This window comes from Solea senegalensis, linkage group LG2, assembly GCF_019176455.1.
Source record: "Solea senegalensis isolate Sse05_10M linkage group LG2, IFAPA_SoseM_1, whole genome shotgun sequence".
Classification (NCBI taxonomy): Eukaryota; Metazoa; Chordata; class Actinopteri; order Pleuronectiformes; family Soleidae; genus Solea; species Solea senegalensis.
The window spans coordinates 34048884-34066101 of record NC_058022.1 but is presented as its reverse complement, the minus strand read 5'-3'; the positions used below and the strand labels follow the sequence as shown (position 1 = coordinate 34066101).

The following is a 17218-nucleotide window of genomic DNA, read 5'->3' as shown; positions in this document are numbered from 1 at the left end:
TATATGTAACTAATCTTCTATGTATTAAAGCAAATACTCTACAATGCTCAGAAACAAACATTTCATGTCTGGTTCTTCTTTTTCTGTCATCTTTATTATTGAACAAAAAACACAGTAACATACCTCATCTCACCCTGCTGAATCCACTCGATGATAACAATGATTTAGTGTCGTCGGAGGCCAAACAAAATGGTGCGCACCCTCCACGGCTGCATGGAGGGCCACTGATAAAGACGATATATGAGCAGGAAGCAGCTTCAGGGCTCAATTCTTGCTCCATCATGCCTTACAACGTTAGATCCAATCCCAGGACCTGGGAACATTGGTCCTTTGTCCTCGGGCAGTCTCATCACTCACACAAGAGTCTCTCCACTGGCAGAAAAGCCCTCAGCTCTGCTGCTGCTCCTGATACAAACAGCCCCGGCCTCCTTCACTGTGGAGACACTTGATGGAAGCTCTCTATCGAGAGGTGGAACAATTCATCTCGCACGACCTTCCTCTTTCACCAGAGACGAATGGCACGTTGCAGTGTGAGTGCTGTCTTTAAGAGGAGCCCAACATCACCTGACATCATTTCTGTCATTCAAGACAAATGATCTCTGATTTAAAGGACAGTAGATAAAGTGCAAGAAAAAGTCCTTTTAAAGATATTTATGGCATTTGGGAAACTTTGACCTCCTTGTGCTGCATCTTCCTGTGTGTCACTTGTTTTGAATACTAGAGGGCACCAACGCTCTCATTTTTAACACTGAACACAATCATGCTTTTCTCTCTTCTCTACTGACTTTTCCCCCCAATTAGTTTTTTTGTGATACCATCACTCTTCAGACAGCACTTCTTCTTGGTCCTTTCAGTGTACTGAACACTCGTGAGGTGTTTGTCCACCTCCCAGCAACATCCTCTTTACACTGCTGTTACTCTGAGGGGGCGACTTCATCGTATTTACGTCTCTTTATGTGTTCGGATTCACAAGGAGCACTTAAGTGGAAACAAAAGTCTGGTGAAGTCACTTTAGCCATAAATTGCCTCTCAAGAGCAAGTGTGCATGCTTTTCCTCAGGCTTGATTTTTATTCACATCCTTAGTAATAATGTGTTTTTCATTTACCTATTTTTTAATTTTAATTTAGAAACACTGATTCTGTAAAGTTGCGTGCTGCAGCTGAACATCCCTCACCTCACCTCACCTCACAGTGTTGGAGAACCTGTGTTGCCTTCATTTAGCACTAAAACTGCCATAAATATCAATCAATCATCAACAATTTATACAAATCAGGTGAATGTACACTAAGTCTAATTACTTGATCTTCAATTTGTGCCAAATGGAAATCACTTAAACTGAATTTTCAGTCCAAAAAGCAGTTATTCTTCTGCATTCTTTCCTCCTTTTCAGATTAAATGCAGTGATTCTGTCCACTAATACCGATAATTGTTGTATAATCTCATCCCTCAAGAGTAATAACCAGCAATGTGAGTTTAATCGGCTTGACCCTGATTCAGTGTAACTGTATACTGCACAGTTACAGTGTACCAGAGGTGCCCGCTCTCTCTTAGTTAATCCTGCAATCTTTCACCACGCCCTCGCCACGATAGCTCAACATTTCTGATACACTTTGCCGACACAGTAAACAAAGTAAATGAGTCGAGGTCCCTCATCAACTGGAGTATTTCCACCTCCACAGCCCTAACACGAGTGTGTCATTAGACGGAGGCAGAGGTGGGCCTTATTATTTTTAATAATCTCCTGTTTTTGCTGTTTCTTAACCCCGGGAGATCTTCAGTCGGCACTTCCCCTCTGTATCTGTATGAGTCCTGACTCCTTCCTCCTTCCTCCTCCTCGTCCTCCTCTTCTCTTGTCAGGCTTAATGATGCTCTGTCATCCAGCCGCCCTCACACTACAGGATGCTTTTGTATAGACTCAGAGTTTAAAGTGCTGCAGCCTCACACACACACACACACACACATCAAAGTCATCTCACACAATTATTTTATTTGAACGATATCATTGTTTTCTTTTTTTTTAATTCTCTTCTGCAAAAGTATTGCAGGAGAACTGAAAAACAAAACTGCGCAGACGCCACTGCAGCACAATTAATCATCATCGCCCTCCACTGAGCTGTGAAATCCTGCGTTTTTAAATGATGCAGTGGTCAGGAGACAGAGAGAGAGTGGACTTTACATGCTCCGGCACAGGTGTGAGACCTCATCTGTGCCAAATTACCCTGAACTTCCACTGGAATCACAAAAACAGCCAGTGTGAAATGAGTGTAATATAGAGGTGGATTATGTCTAATCTGTGCTGTCTAGTCTGCTCACGCTCGGGTTTCTTATACGAGGCTTTTATTAAGTTCCGGAGCAGAATGACGCATGAAAAACGATGAATTTTGTTCACGGCAGAGTAAATGTTGCAAAGCAAAACATGAGAATGAGCTGCTTTTGTCACAATGAGCGATAATCATGTGCTAAAATGCAGCATTTAGGCCCAAACATCTGACTCCCAAGAGTCAAATGGATGAATCCATGGCTCCTCCTTGGTTGTGTCATGATGAAAAAGCTGCTAGAAGTGGAAATATTCCACGTTTTGGTCACTCAGCCAGCATTGACTATTCTATGGACGATTTCCCATCGCTCTATTTAAATTTATGAGGAGGCAAGTTTGCTAATTTGGTCCTAATTACTGTGGAGGGAGAGCAGAGACGCTGCTCGCTGGGATGTGTCCAATTAATTGTTGGCACAACCTAAAGAGTCAATTATTACACTGTATATTACTTCAGGTGTTTTGAGGAAATAGTGAGAAATCCTAGTTAAACCTGAGTTGGTGAAGCCGCTGAGTTCCTATATAACTAATGACACGCGGTTTTAAACTCTTGTTACCGACTGAAAAACATGAAATCCATCTAGTCATTTATTTACAACACATTTTCAGCAGAATACAGTGTTTCTCTTCACAGAAGACCAGTCACCAAACATTCATCACATGGTCCGTACGTACGTCTGCGCCTGGAACTGTAAATGTGTGGTTTTTTTGCTTCCATTAAAAAACCAAAATCAATCATTATGTTACTTTTTAGATGAAGTATGATGTGAAATCAGCACACACACACACACACACACTCTCTGCTCTAGAACTTTAATCCGAACCTTCATTATTGGCATCAAAATACTGACTTTTATCACTACATATAAATATTATACTTTACATTCTGACAAAACCTGCAAGCATTTAAGAGGAAACATGGTGAAATAATGAGCTGAACATGAAAATATGATCCATACATTTGTCATTTTAGGACATATTTCATTCTCCTAAACGCAAACGTAAAGAGAAATAAGGCTGATTTCACCCTGAAGAGGATTCATTTGTGCTTATAGCTCTGTAAAGACATTTGATATCATTCCCTGGTCCATTCTTTCTCTTTGTTTGAGTTCAATATCTCATTTTACAATATTGGAATATTGAAGTCGCTCTAATAGGATGTTATTAAGGACCAATTAACCCCAACCGAATGAATAAATGAGCAAAAATAGAAAACAATCCGGGGGACAATTTAAGCATCCTTAACATTCCCCGGCGAGCGATGTCAATCAATATTTCATGGCAGTGGAAAATGATGCATAAAATGCAGCGAGGAGAACTCAGGAGACATTTTGTGCCTGAATGAAAAGTGCATACAAATACAGTTTCTGCTGTCGTCTATGTTGTTTTCTACAATCATTTTCTACCTGCACTTTTTTTTTTTTACAGCATATGAACGACCAGGAAAACAACTCCAGAGCAGCTTCACAAAACGCTCCACTTCACATTAAAAGCAAAGAAAACTGCGAGCCTCTCTCTGTCCTTCCTCCATCTCCATCAACGACAACAACAACAGCAACGCTCCATCGACAGAGTTCATTCACAGCGGCTGTGCTGTCGTCTGGATTAGATATATACGTACGAGAACGCCGAGAAAGACAGAAAACAAAAGCCAGCGTGGTGTCTGCGTGTAAGATATACTCAATAATCAGTACATCACAGCGGTGACTGCAGGTCCATGCAGGTGCCACACGTCTCCATCCAACCTGGGACAGAAACAGGACAGGGTTTTTATTCAGGCTTTAAGATGCTGAAAATGACCAGCGAGTGATGCACGTTCACGTGATGCTTGGTTCATCAAATGTTGAAAAATGTCGATCAGTGTTCATCAAACCTGGAAATGACTCAAAATGACTGTTTGCAGTGATTTCTTTGTTAAATGGAGCAAAAAAATGAGAGAATATTCACATTTAAGTTAAGCTGAAACAATCAGAAAGCTTGTTTTAATTATATATATATAAAAATAAACATTCAATGTGATGAATCGATTCTCTTAATAACTGCAGATGCACCCCTGGTAATTTGCTGTGGGAATAACACACAACTCCTTATATGGACATCCCGTGGGCGTGTGTTTAAAGGTCACATATTCAGGCTTTAAAAACTGCGTTTTTTTCCGTCTTCTCGTGTTGTTGAGTCAAAGTTATGATTCATTTTATATCACATTTTTAGTTTAGCAATAATTGTGCAGAAATCACACAAAATAGACGTGTTTCTCTTTCATTTTTGCTCATAAAAAGTACTTTTTTTGCTCAGGTGTGTTTATCTAGTTGGTAAAAAGACACAGGACTAAACAAACGGTGTCTTCTCACCTTCAAAACTCAACAACTGCACAATCGTTCCCCCTCTGACCTCCTTCATCCTCACTCTTCCCCTCTACCAACATCCGCAGCATTGAGTCCCTTCTCACTTTTAAATCCAGACTCACCTCCCTGTCGTTATTAAGATTTAACTTTAAATGTTGCCAGTTTTTTCATTTGTTTTTATTGTATTTTGCTGCTCTTTAAATCATGTACTGTAAGGTGAGGTGCACTTAAATTAAAGTTTAAAAATGTGTCTGTCTGTGGCTGTAGCTGTGCATGAAGTGTGTGTACATTACATTACGTGTGACTTTATCCTGCCAATTGCTAAAGTCTAGGACCATGGTTCTCAAACCGTGGTACGTGTACCACCAGTGGTTCGCCACCTTCCTCTGGTGGTACTTGAAGGAAAACTGGTTTACAGTAGAAACCGGGGTATGTGATCAGAGTCACCACGTCTCTCGCTTCATCTCACTCTAATGTCACGACACCAGGGTGTGAAGTATATGTGAGGAAGAGGAGGATGAGGAGGAGGATGTTGGTCATGTGGTCAATGTTTTCCTTCACCTTGTTGCCCGTAACGTCCGCCTTCCTCAGAAATGTCCTGATGTTAGGTGGCGTCAAGGCGTGATCTTCCCGTCAGATTTGACAGGTCGACCACGCCTCCTGCTGTCAAATCTGACAGGACGCTCACGCCTCCTCCGTGACGGAAGATACAGGACGCAAGGTGAAAGGAAAACTAAGTTCAATCAGTAGAACTTTGACAACATAGTTTTTGAGAACACGGATGAAAACAAAAAACAAGTAAAGATAACAACCTGTACAGCGGGAATACGGTGCGAGCATCTACGTGAGTGGGAGGAGCATCAGCGGCAGCAGGACGAAGGTCACGAGGACGCGAAGGAGCCCGCCCCCGTGCGGGAGACGGGGCGGCGGTGCCGCCGACGGCAGGGTCCGCTTCCTCTTGGGCCCGTTGCAGAGCGGCGTGTTGCAGCAGGAGATGCAGACCGAGTTGAGCTTCCCGGTGCAGAACTGCTGGTAACCAGAGGAGGCGATCAGGCAAGCGCCGGAGGAGGCGCACGACTTACGATAATGGACTCCTGCCAAAGAGCAAAGAAAAAATAATGATGAATCATGGTAAAAAAGATGGCATCAGAATGTCCCCTGCAGTAATTAGATTGTAACGTCACATATATTGGGATGCTGCAGACAGACAGTTTATGACTCTACAGGGTTTCTCGCTGCGATTGGCTTCCTGTCGGCTCTTATTAAAGCGACGTTCGTCAGCGGGGTTATGTGTAACTACAATTTATGCTCGTATGAAGAAAAACAAAGTCATATTCTGTAGTGCACTAACTTTTTATTGCACTCAAGAGCCTCCGTGGACGCGCTTATCAAGCCGGGCTTTCTCCATCTGCTGTATATTGGTCTTATCCTTTATGTGTTTGTCTGCGATGTTATAGCAGCCATGGTTTTTTATTTATATATATATATATATATATATATATATATAATTTATGTGGCATTTTTATTGTGTATATTTGTCTTTCGCCTGCAAATAAAATGTCCCTTTACTGGGGCAAGAGAAATTTACGATTAAATGAAATTCAGATAAATTCTCTCTCTGCGGTGAGAAGCTTCCTCTTTGTGGGGAAGCCTCTTTTTTTATTGATGAAAGAGTAAAAAGAAGAAGAAGAAAAAACAACAATGCACCGTGAACCTTTCGATGGAAAGCGAGGGGGCAGAGCATAGAATATATCTGAAGTCATGGAACACATCACAGTGCTGATCGTTTGAAGGCTGCAAGAGAACAGAGATGAGTCGCCTGCTGTCAGATCTCTGCTCCACATCCACAGGGTTTACCTTCAGCTGCTGCTTTTCTAGACTCATTATAGGCGAGTGGTCCGGTGTCATTGTTAATTAAATAGCTATAATAACCTTTCAGCACAACGTAAATCGATGACAACTGCCTACTCTGCAAAGAAACCTGAAAAAATGCTTTAAAATGCGTCAGTATGGGCAGAGCTTTTTAGAGATTTCACAACACTTCGTGTGCTAAGTTTCAAGTCACAAGTCAGTGTTGGATGGTTATTACGGTAATTTCACTGGCGCTGGTGCAGGAAGACGGTGAATCAGCGGTTTTTGCCACCAGAGAGGAGAAAGTTGGAAAAAACGGTTAGTCATCGCCAATTTTTTGGCGATCAAATTTAACACACACAATCTGGTGTTTATGTACAACTACAGTTTAAACTTTTTTGTTTTTCTTCATTTTCAATTGTTAATACACCGTTAAATTGTAAATCATTTCCTCACAGGACATTTTCAGGCTCCTTTTTCTGCTTAAAATAAAATAAATAAAAATAAAAAACACATGTCCAGGTGGACATTTTCAGGCTCCTTTTTCTGCTTAAAATAAAATAAATAGAAATAAAAAAAACACAAAAACACATGTCCAGGTGGACATTTTGAGGCTTAGGTGATAAATACTAAATATAAATACTGTGATATTGGTCTTGCTAGACATTTTGGATGCTTGGTGCCTTAGTATATACAGAGACAAACAAACAAATGATGAAACCTCTTCTTCTTCTGGTCTTATTTGTGTAATAACGAGTATTGTAACACAAGAATCTGTCCACGGCTGGAAAAGCTCAAATAACCTCAACCTTTACTGAACCCCCACATGAGCGTGACTACACAAACAGCTGGCTAACAACATCGTCTGCGACCCTTTAATTGTGTTTTTCAGTTCTGAATATGAATGATTATCAAACACTTAGATTTAAATAGTCTTTTGTGCATCAATCAATTTTCAAACTTAATGAAGAAAAACTTGAAACAAGGTCAGAGAAAAGAAAACTCTCTGCTGTGATGCATTTATAATTGAATTTATTATGTTTTGGTTACGACGCAGATTCCTTTCAAAGACAAACCTCGTCCTCGCCGAACACGTGCTTCAGGTTTTTTCTTGACGACGCTCTGACACTGAACGGCATGAAATCAACACTGGAACCCTGTTTTCTGCGTCTGCTGCGACAAGGCTGGTGCAAACATGACATCACTGGGGTTAGTAGAACTTTAAATGTCACGGCAGAACACATTAAATGTTGTCCAGACAACCTTGTTTACAACAAAAGACGACAAAAGCAATTCTTGTTGAGTGCTTATGACTTACAATAATAATAATAATAATAATAATATTTCACACGCTTGTGTAAATGCCGGAGAAATCAAACGTGGCCGCCGTGAGAGGGTCGAGTATCCAGACGGTCACCTTTGTGCTGCAGACGGATAAGGAACGTGGAGAGTTTTAGTTCTGCCCGTAAAATACCTCCACTATTAATCCTCACCGGTGCCATCAAAGAAAATGAAATCCTTGAGAGCCTTTTTGCCTCAGTCCAAGGATGCATAATCCTCCAAAGATGTGTTTTATTCACGAAAAATGGAACCCTCTCGAGTTGCATCGGCTCTAAAACACCCTTGTTGTGATCAAGGATCACAGGATGTGATGATTCCAGATGTCTCGCGCCTTGTTATTGACATTAAATGTCATTTTATTATTCCAATATTGACCTTTCTCTAGTAAATGTAAACTCGTACGTATGGTTTTGCATCCAGAGACAATAGGGATAAATACGTACCATCAGGTTTGACCAGCACCTCCTTCTGGCACATGTCCTGCACGTTGACCGTGCAGTTGACGATGAACTCCGGCGTGGAGCAGTCGTTGTGCTTCATCTCCTCGCACTGGTAGCACTGGATCTGAAGGGCATCTCCTGCGGCAAAAGCAGCGGAGCGGCACATCGAAATGTCAAACTCAGAACTGGAGAGTTCAATTATTTTGTCTTTTCCTGGCGATTTGGTGTTGATTTCAGCTGCATTTCCTATTAAATGTGGACTATATATATATACTGTGTCTTACTTCACACACTGTTTATTCTGAACTCTGTGTTAGGCACTTATGAGAGATTGATAGTGTTTTCGGGTCTGTGTGAGAGTGCAGTGTCATTGTCTCTGTCCTCTGTGCACAGTGTTGTGACTTCACTCTCTCATCACACTAAGGAAGAGACAGAATGAGCCACTTTCCTCCTAAAAGAGCCCTTTTCACACATTCTTCTTCATAAACACGTGTGAAACTGTATGAAAAGCACAATTTACAACACAAACAGGCAGCGCCGCGCCGCTTCGAGGTGGTAAAAACGAGCGTCTGATCGACCACTGCAGCATCTTCTCGTAAAGATAACACACACGCGCGCGTCACTTCTTTTAGCAGCTTTTACCCAAACTTTATCTGATGATCGTAAATCTGCCCACAGAGGAGCTTTTTCCTCGGCGCACAAAAGCGACTTGTAACTCCTCTGTGTGTCCTCTGTGAACGTGACGTGCTCCGATGTCTTATTTTGTCCACAACAGTTGAAATAAAGTATAAAATACAATAAAAACCAATCATCAAAACTGTTGGCCATTCATTTAGTTGTTAACCCTGAGGTGCACCCACGGTAGTTTGACGCGGGAATAACACACAACTCCTTATATGGACATCCTGGGCGTGTGTTTATCGGTCACATATTCAGGCTTTAATAAATATGTCAAAACAGAGCGTTTTTCTTTCCTTTTTTGTTCATGAAAACGAAGCCAAGTGAACTCCGAACTGTGACGTATGTCACAAATTTCACAAATTCAGTCCAATTTGGAACATTTTGAGCACTCAGGTTGCCTGAAAAAGGGATCTTTTCTTCCATTTCCACATGACTAATTGATTAATCACTTAATTGCTGCAGCTCCATATGTTTTTTTTTAAATCCTGCACAAAAGCTCAAGTCAATCAATTCAAACCTCTCAGTGCTTTTTCATGGAAAGCTGCAGGGGAATCAATGATCTTGAATCTTTGTTTAAAGCCTGAATTGTTATGTATGCTGCGACCGCCTGCTCCAGTATATAGTCTCTCTCAACACAGCACTCCATCAGAGACGTCCTGCAATCACACTGCCGGGCTATCTGTCCCCGAGTGGCACATATTACCGGTGTAATTATTGAAATGGCACCAAGCATTCATCTAAACTCCAGCAGCTCAACAACTGATAAACAATATCACAAAGCACAAGCTTTAATTACCTCAAACCAAAGCAAATACCTGGCACCTCCATCATCCATCATGGGGAAGCAGCAGCACACTCCACACAAACTCATTTTCAGAGAATATCAGTGACACTGGTCCAGCCTGAGCTGCGTCTTATCATCTGTGCAGAGAATTGCTCTAAATCTATTCCTTACTTCTTCCACAACATAGGAAAGAGCACAAAAGCGATAAGGACAAATGAAAACACCTCCGCTGCACCCAGGTGTGGACAGTGTTTTCAATCACTGAACAATCAGACACAGCTGCATCCAATTTCCTACCATGGAAGAGGAAATTCTGTGCATTTTCAGCAAGTACTTTGAGGGGAAATAAGAAAGAACACACTCATGTAGAGTAGTGACACTTCAAAGTGTGCGTCTGTTTGCCCTGTGCCAAATCAGCGCAGGAGACACTGTGCGTAAAGACATGACTGGGAATAAAGACGCAGCATTGCCACAGTTCTCAAAATCAAATGGTTTTTTTTTTACATGTGTTTTCTTGACCTCAGAATAAAGTTATCACAGAGACAATCTGTTCATCTCCTGCCTGTGCGCACCGAGGCACCGAGGACCCGCAAAACTGCGCTGCACCCACCTGCGTCGAGAAGGAAGACTCCGAGAAAAGTCGCCAGAACGAGAAGACACATTCTCTCCGAAAGGACGCTCGCGGTGGAGACATCAGACCAGGCGAACTCGTCCAGACGCGGACACGGAGGAGGACGGAGGAGACGGAGGAGACGCACCCGCGGAGCCGCGCTGCATCCTGTCCACGGCGAGAGGCTGGATGAGGTGGATGAGAGACCGAGGGAGCTCCGCAAAGTGAGGGAGAGAAAGAGGGGGGGAGAGAAATCATCAGGAGCCACGTGACATCATCAGTTTTGTCAGTATTTTTTTGTATTTTTCCGCTTTAATAAACTGACATTATTTGATGTTGTTTATGTGTTTTTTTTTTGCGCCCATATTTATTAAAGGTGAATTGCGGGATTTCTCTATGTTTATGAATGTGGTTCAATTCAACCCCTATAAATGAAAACCATTATATTATATATATAATATATCATATTACCATTAGCGTTTAATTATAGATCATTTTAGCTTAATCTGTGGATTATGTTCTCAATTAATCAAGCTGAAAATGTTGAAAAATATCCATCATTGTTTCCCAAACTTAAAAATGTTGACCCAGCTAACAATTTCTTCTGAAGCGTTTCATAAAAGTTTCCATATCAACCACAGGAGAAACTAGGGATGAACCTTCAGGGAACGTTCCCACAGCAAACAGGGAACGTTCCCTGAAGGTTCCTCCCTATAGGTTCTCCTGTGGTTGACATGGTATGGAAATGTTCTCCAAACATTAGTTTTTGGTTGAACATTCGGTTCTCACAACATTCCCCTAACATTACTTTGTCACAACCTTTAGGGAACCTTTGCAGAACATCCAACAATTGAAAGTTTTGTTTTCAGTGAATGAACGTGTGTACAAAAATGTATCGAAAACGAAGATATAATCCAGTCAAATGTTGTAAAATGGAGGTTAGAGTTTCCCAGACTTGGAAACAATGATGTTCTCAAACAAACCAAACATGTTTCCGTTTGGATGATTTCAGGAAGAAACCAGGAACAATTCACATTGAAGAGGCTGAAATACCAGAAAGCTTCTTTTAATTATTAAAAAAACAAACTCCATCCATCTGGTGATGACACAAAGAGAGAGAGATACACTCAGTGGCGCGTGACTAAACTAATTGAGTCCATTTACACGCACTTAATTGAGCATCAAGGGACTGATTGACTCAAAATCCCTCCGCGATGAGCAGACTGAAGCGCGCGAGCGTGGATGGAGCTGCAGCCAGTGTGTGCGTGTGTGTGTGTGTGTGAGCCTCGTGTCCTGCTGACAGAGTGTGAGTGGGAGCCGTGATTACGCTGCACGAAGCCCCCAGGGCGTGAAAGGATTCGGTTTAAATTCGTATATGAACTGGAGAAAGGAAAAGCACTCAGAGAGCGCAAACCCTCTGCCAGGACCACTTTATCACCACTGAAATCCAATGATTTCTTCCAGAGAGTTCCATCACAATCACTTTTGTGCTTCTGCTGCTCACGTACTACAAAGAGTATTAAAAAAAACAAACCCATAACAATAACACAGCATGAAGTCTGAGATTAAAGTCATAATTCTGAGATTAAAGTCAAAGATTAAAGTCAGAATTCTGAGAAAAAAAAGTCAGAATTCTGACTTTCACAAAATTATGATTTTAATCTCAGAATTCTGAGAAAAAGTCAGAGATTAAAATCAGAGATTAAAGTCATAATTCTGATTTTTTTGGGCCAAATGTAAAAAAACAGACAGAGGAAGAAGAAACCGTAAATAAACACACTTCACTGTAGCTCAGGTTGAAACAAGAAATAGTTTCTCATATTTATTTAGGAAATAGTTACATAAAATATAGCATTAAAGTCTAGTGTAACAGACAGAATTGCACACAGCAATAATAATAATAATAATAACAATAATAATTACCAAAGTAACACTGCTGGTAGCCATTTCTCTGAACAAAGGAACCAGAAAACAAACGTTAAAGGAGAGAGGTGAAGCGTGACAGTCACACTACAGTCCTGACAGTACAAAATGAGGGCTATAAATACTGCACAGCTAGAAAAATACAAGAGACTCTCTTCATACACAATATTAACAGTTTCATAGAAAAGAAAAAAAAACCAAAAATGTTCAAACGCACGCTCGGCTAGGATTAGCACCAGCTGGTCAGAGTTCCAGACGGACGCGTTGGCGTCACTTCAGCCTATAAAGTTCAAATATGTCTCTTAAAATAAAGTGATAAAAACGTTGAAGCGTTAGCTCTTATTGGTCAAAATAAAGACTTTTAATATTCATATATATATAATCCTAAAGAAGTCCTTTTTAACAAAAACAAACGTGCCAACGACTGGCAAACAATTTTATTTTTTATTTTTAATGATTTGCATATATCAATCAGCAATGCCCATTCTGATATTAACTTATAGCATTTTTATATATATATATATATACACAACAACAACAAAAACACAAAAAAAACAAAATATACAACTATACGAGCAGAAAAACTGAGGTTTGGAGAGTTCAGGGTTTGCTGTGCTACATGAGAGCGAACGAGGAGTTTCATATCAGGAGGGTGGAAATATTTAAAAAAGACATTTTCCTGATGGCTGTATATTTGAAGTTGTACAATCTACATGAGTCCAGTTTAGTTTCCCTGAGCTACCAACGACGACACTGGGACACGCGCTCGTGTACCACATGGAAACATTCCACTGACATCGTCTACGGTTAAATACGGAGTTCTCGGTGTCGTTTCGTCGTCATCTGCTCGCACGGCTACCCACGGAACCAAAAGTGTTTTCAAATAAACAAAATGAGATCCCACAGGGGCAACTTTTTTGGGGGGGGGGAATTCACGAGGCGGCGGCAGTGTGTGCGTAGCAGCAAAGACATAAAAGAACCTCGTGGGTTTAAATCTAGTTTTCATTGCCAACAGGAATGCAATGAAAGCAACATTTTTTAACGCCAACATTTCCCAAGAGGTTGCCCCGCCCCCCCGTGCTTCCATCACTGCTTGAATAACTGTGATTGAAACTGACTTTACAAACTCTGTACAGTATTTGTTACAGTGTTCTCCGGGGTGTGTGTGTGACAATGAGACGTCGCTGTATGAAAGATCCTCGTTTGGCGTCGGCCTCGTGTCCTCAGCGCCACTAAGTGCTTCGTGTTGTACGTTAGAGAGGGTCGTTGTGAGGGCTGGGTATCAAACCTCCGGTACTTTCTGTGGCATCGACGAGGCATCGACTAACTCTCTCTGTGTCTGTGTGTTTCTGTGTGTCTCGGTACCAAACTGAAGAGAACACGTGTGAGAAGTGTAAGTTTCACCGTGTCAGAGTAAAACGCAGATGGAACCCGGCATAAATGGAGGAAAAAATACTGCATTTTAAAGTAAATATCACCTTTAAAAATATGCAGTAGGAGCTTAAAAAAGTCCAGGAAGTCATGTAACAACATGTGGACACGAGGTGTGCAGAGTCTGACGCTGCTCAAGTGAAGCAGAGCAGACTTACAGAGGCTTTAGTAAAGAGATGCCGAGTTCGGCACAGTTTGGCACAGTTTGGCACCATCTGTGCCATTTGAGATTTCTTAGGTACCAAAAACAACGTGTTTTGAATGAATGAGTAATGGTGTCTAAAGTGCATGGAATAAATATGAGAGCAGAGAGTTGCTCCGTGTTTGACTGAAAGAACACGACCGGGCCGGCTAACACAGTAACGCTGTGAGAATCGATACAGGCGTCCAGATACTGCTCTTACGGAAAGATTCAAATCAATACCCAGCCCTGCGTTTTCAAGACCAGCCGATGTGAACATCCACTCTGCAGGCTTGGCTCACCCTTCAGCATCTGAACAATCAATGCATGGGATTTGGCTGCAAAAACCAGCCTCGAGACCGGCCCCCGCTACAGCCCCTATACGTCGTTGGATCCCTGGCTGGTGCAGGAGGAGAAGCTGTCGTACAGAGAGTCACTCAGCGAGCCGACGGGATCCCCGCCGGGTCTGCTGGAGAAGCTGGAGGAGGACGGCTCGTCCGCGCTCCTCGCCGCGTCCGGGTGGCAGCCGGCTCTGCGCCCGGCGAGGTCCGTGTCGGGAAAGAGGCCGCTGTTCAGGGACTCCAGAGAGAAGTCCAGGGGGCTCGGGTGGTTTGCGTCCACCGGCGTTTTCTCCAGGGGAATCTCCTTCTGCAGAGACAGGAACAGAAACATGTTTGAGCAACAAAAAGGTGAAACTGAATCAACTGGGTTTATTGACCCTTAGTGGTCACGTGGCACAGATCTGTGCCGCAGGTGCACCCATGGTAAACTGCCATAGGAATAATACACAACTCCTTATATGGACACCCTGGGGGAGGGGGTGTGTGTTTATAGGTCACATACGTTGTTTTTTATCTTTTTTTAATAAATAGTTTATTGTATGACTTATTTATTTGTGTTGTTTTTATATTTCCTACAGTATTTTATTGTTTTATTGTTTGTTCTTAGGTCTATTAGGTCACACGTTTTTATATCTTATTTGTTTTCATTTATCTCTGATGTAGAGCATTTTAAAAAATGTGTTTTCCTCTGTGTTCTTGTGTGTTGCTGAGTCAAAGTTACGATTCATTTTATATCGCATTTTTAGTCGGGCTATAAAGTAGCGATAATTGTGCAGAAGTCACAAAACAGACGTGTTTTTCTGTTCTTTTTGTTCATAAAAACGAGTGAAAGTGAACTTTGAACTGTGACGTATTTCACACATTCCACCAATTCGACACAGTTTTAAACCTTTGTACTCACGTTGCCTCAGTTGTGCTTTAAAAAAAGGATATAAGACACTCACACATTCTTATACTGTATTATTGTTTAAATATAGTGATGGAATAAAGCAGCTGAAACACTCTTAAGGGTTCAAATGAAACAGACGGTGGGAGTTTATTGAAACTGTAGTACCCACTTATATGTATAACAGGTTGCTGTTATACATATTTTACATCACCTTCAGAGACAGATAGTGCGGCTTCTGTGTGAGGCTGACATTGCTCCGTGTCCTGTTTGCAGTGTTGTGCAGCAAAGCAATAAGACGGACGCCACAGGAGATCGTGACGGCGATCTATCCATATTGAGATTTTTATCACACTCATGGACTAAATGTACGTCAACAGAACCTGCATGTCTTCACCGTTACGTGAACGCGGGCTCTTTAAATGCACCGTTTCCTGCTTTATTCATAGATGAGCACAAGCAGGAAAGCTTTCACTCGAGGGAAGCGTTCCAACTAAAGCCGCGATCTGTTAGCGGCGCCTCAATTAGCAGGGTTAGTCTCACCCCGCTTTGGTTAGAGCGACGACATGCGCTCGCAGCAGAGGCAGATAAGAAGGTAATAAAAAAAAATGTTGTGATATTTCAGACCAATCATGTCTGAGCTGCTCTTTCAAAGGAACACGCCTTCAGGCAACGCAGCAGTGATTAGACTCAGCAAAAGTGCAAAGGCCTGCATTAACCATCCACTACTTTGTGCTGCATCATAGCAAATAATAAAAAAAAACAACAACAAGAACAAAACGTAAGCCTTAAAAATAGCCACTTGTTGTTTATGATGTGCCAACTCTTTCACTATTTGACATTTCTGACAGTATTTGCTTCAAACAGCCCCTCAGGGAGCTAGTTACCGAGGCAATCAGCGTCAGAACGCCTCATCAGACGCCGTTAAAAGTCTCTGCTTTTACAGATCGCCGACGTTACGCGGGTATTTTGTTCGCAGGGGTGACTTCACAGAGGAATAGCTGGAGGGCTCGAGCAACCTCTGGGGAAGCTGCCAAACCTGGACCGACCGTTTAGCAATCCGCTGTGAGGCGCGTCTCCCCCTTCAGCTCTGAACTCCACACGACACAGACAGGAAAACAAAAACAAGACCGCGTCGATACGGTACATCTGAGCGTCCGTTAAGGCAAGAGAGAAGAACAGCTCCACATTTGATGTCTTTTCCCCAGTATTTCTGAGTATTTTTTGGTCTCTTTTTAGCATCAATTGTCCTTTCTACCTGTTTTTGCACTTATTTTTGTCTGTATTTGTGTCATTTTTCACCCGTCTGTGGTCGTTTTGTGAAACTTTTCCCGAAGCAAGAAATCCTGATATCATCTGCCTGATGATCTTACAGTGAGGAACATCAATTTCACAGCAGCCATTTTGACATGTTTTGGCAGGAAAAGCATCAGGTGTCACTGATTCCATTAGCGACGGCTCCATTCACCTCATGTACGTCAGGACATTTAAGTATTTAGCAGACGCTTTCATCCAAAGTGACTTACTAAAAAGAGGAATAAGCCAGATAGAAGTAGTCTTGGAAAGAACTCCGCATGATAGGAACAGTGGAATGATAGAGGGTGAGATCCAAGTGCAGAAGGAGATGGTGCCGGGGTAAGTGCTATAGGACAGAAGATGCTCTTGGATGAGCTGGGTCCTCAAGAGGTTCTTGACGACAGACTGTTCTGTTAGCTCAAAATGGCTTATAAAGCTTATAAATCTTATAAAGTTTCCCTTCTCACATTTGTCGCGTTCATCTTAATTATCCGAGAGAGAAAAACAACAAACGGCTTCACTGTTCATCACCTGCTACCGTCGCTCTGCTAAATGAGCTCAATTTGTGGCATTAACTGTTTTAACTCCTTCATCAAGGGACCGCAGTCAATGCGAAATGTGTACAAATGAAATGAAATGATTCCAGTGTAGTGGCTCTAATTTTAGACTCTGACCACCCGCAGTAACGGCTCTGCAGCCTCCTGCAGCTTCTTTTATTTCCTCTCTTACACCGGCGCGTTAATTGCAATCACATGCCAACCCAGGTGTAAACTGTTCTGAAATTGTGTTATCT

The 17218-nt window shown here is 42.0% G+C and overlaps 2 protein-coding genes across 5 annotated transcripts in view; both read right to left on the bottom strand.

Annotated features, from left to right (window-relative positions):
• Nucleotides 1-2890: 2890 nt before the first annotated feature.
• Nucleotides 2891-10577, bottom strand: LOC122785697 (ly6/PLAUR domain-containing protein 1-like). Its single transcript, XM_044051604.1, has 4 exons — nt 10368-10577; nt 8296-8430; nt 5473-5754; nt 2891-4060 (listed from the first exon to the last, which is right to left on the bottom strand). Exons 1-3 carry the CDS (start codon nt 10417-10419, stop codon nt 5501-5503), a joined length of 441 nt encoding a protein of 146 aa, XP_043907539.1. The 5' UTR covers nt 10420-10577; the 3' UTR covers nt 2891-4060; nt 5473-5500.
• A 2122-nt stretch (nt 10578-12699) lies between these two features.
• The window catches only part of LOC122785675 (nck-associated protein 5-like), a 115213-nt gene continuing 110694 nt past the window's right edge, over nt 12700-17218 (bottom strand). For all 4 annotated transcript variants that reach the window (XM_044051582.1, XM_044051590.1, XM_044051595.1 and 1 more), the window contains one exon: nt 12700-14550. In XM_044051582.1, coding sequence (XP_043907517.1) covers nt 14281-14550 — 270 coding nt within the window. In that variant the 3' untranslated portion in view covers nt 12700-14280. The remainder of the gene's footprint in view (nt 14551-17218) is intronic.

Bases quoted from the DNA above. Each gene is read 5' to 3' on its own strand.
- LOC122785697 (XM_044051604.1), bottom strand. From the start codon at position 10,419: ATGTGTCTTCTCGTTCTGGCGACTTTTCTCGGAGTCTTCCTTCTCGAC. The intron at 8,431-10,367 runs GTGGGTGCAGCG...CTTTTGCCGCAG, and splicing joins AGTCTTCCTTCTCGACGCAG to GAGATGCCCTTCAGATCCAG. The intron at 5,755-8,295 runs GTACGTATTTAT...GCTCTTTGGCAG, and splicing joins GGTGCTGGTCAAACCTGATG to GAGTCCATTATCGTAAGTCG.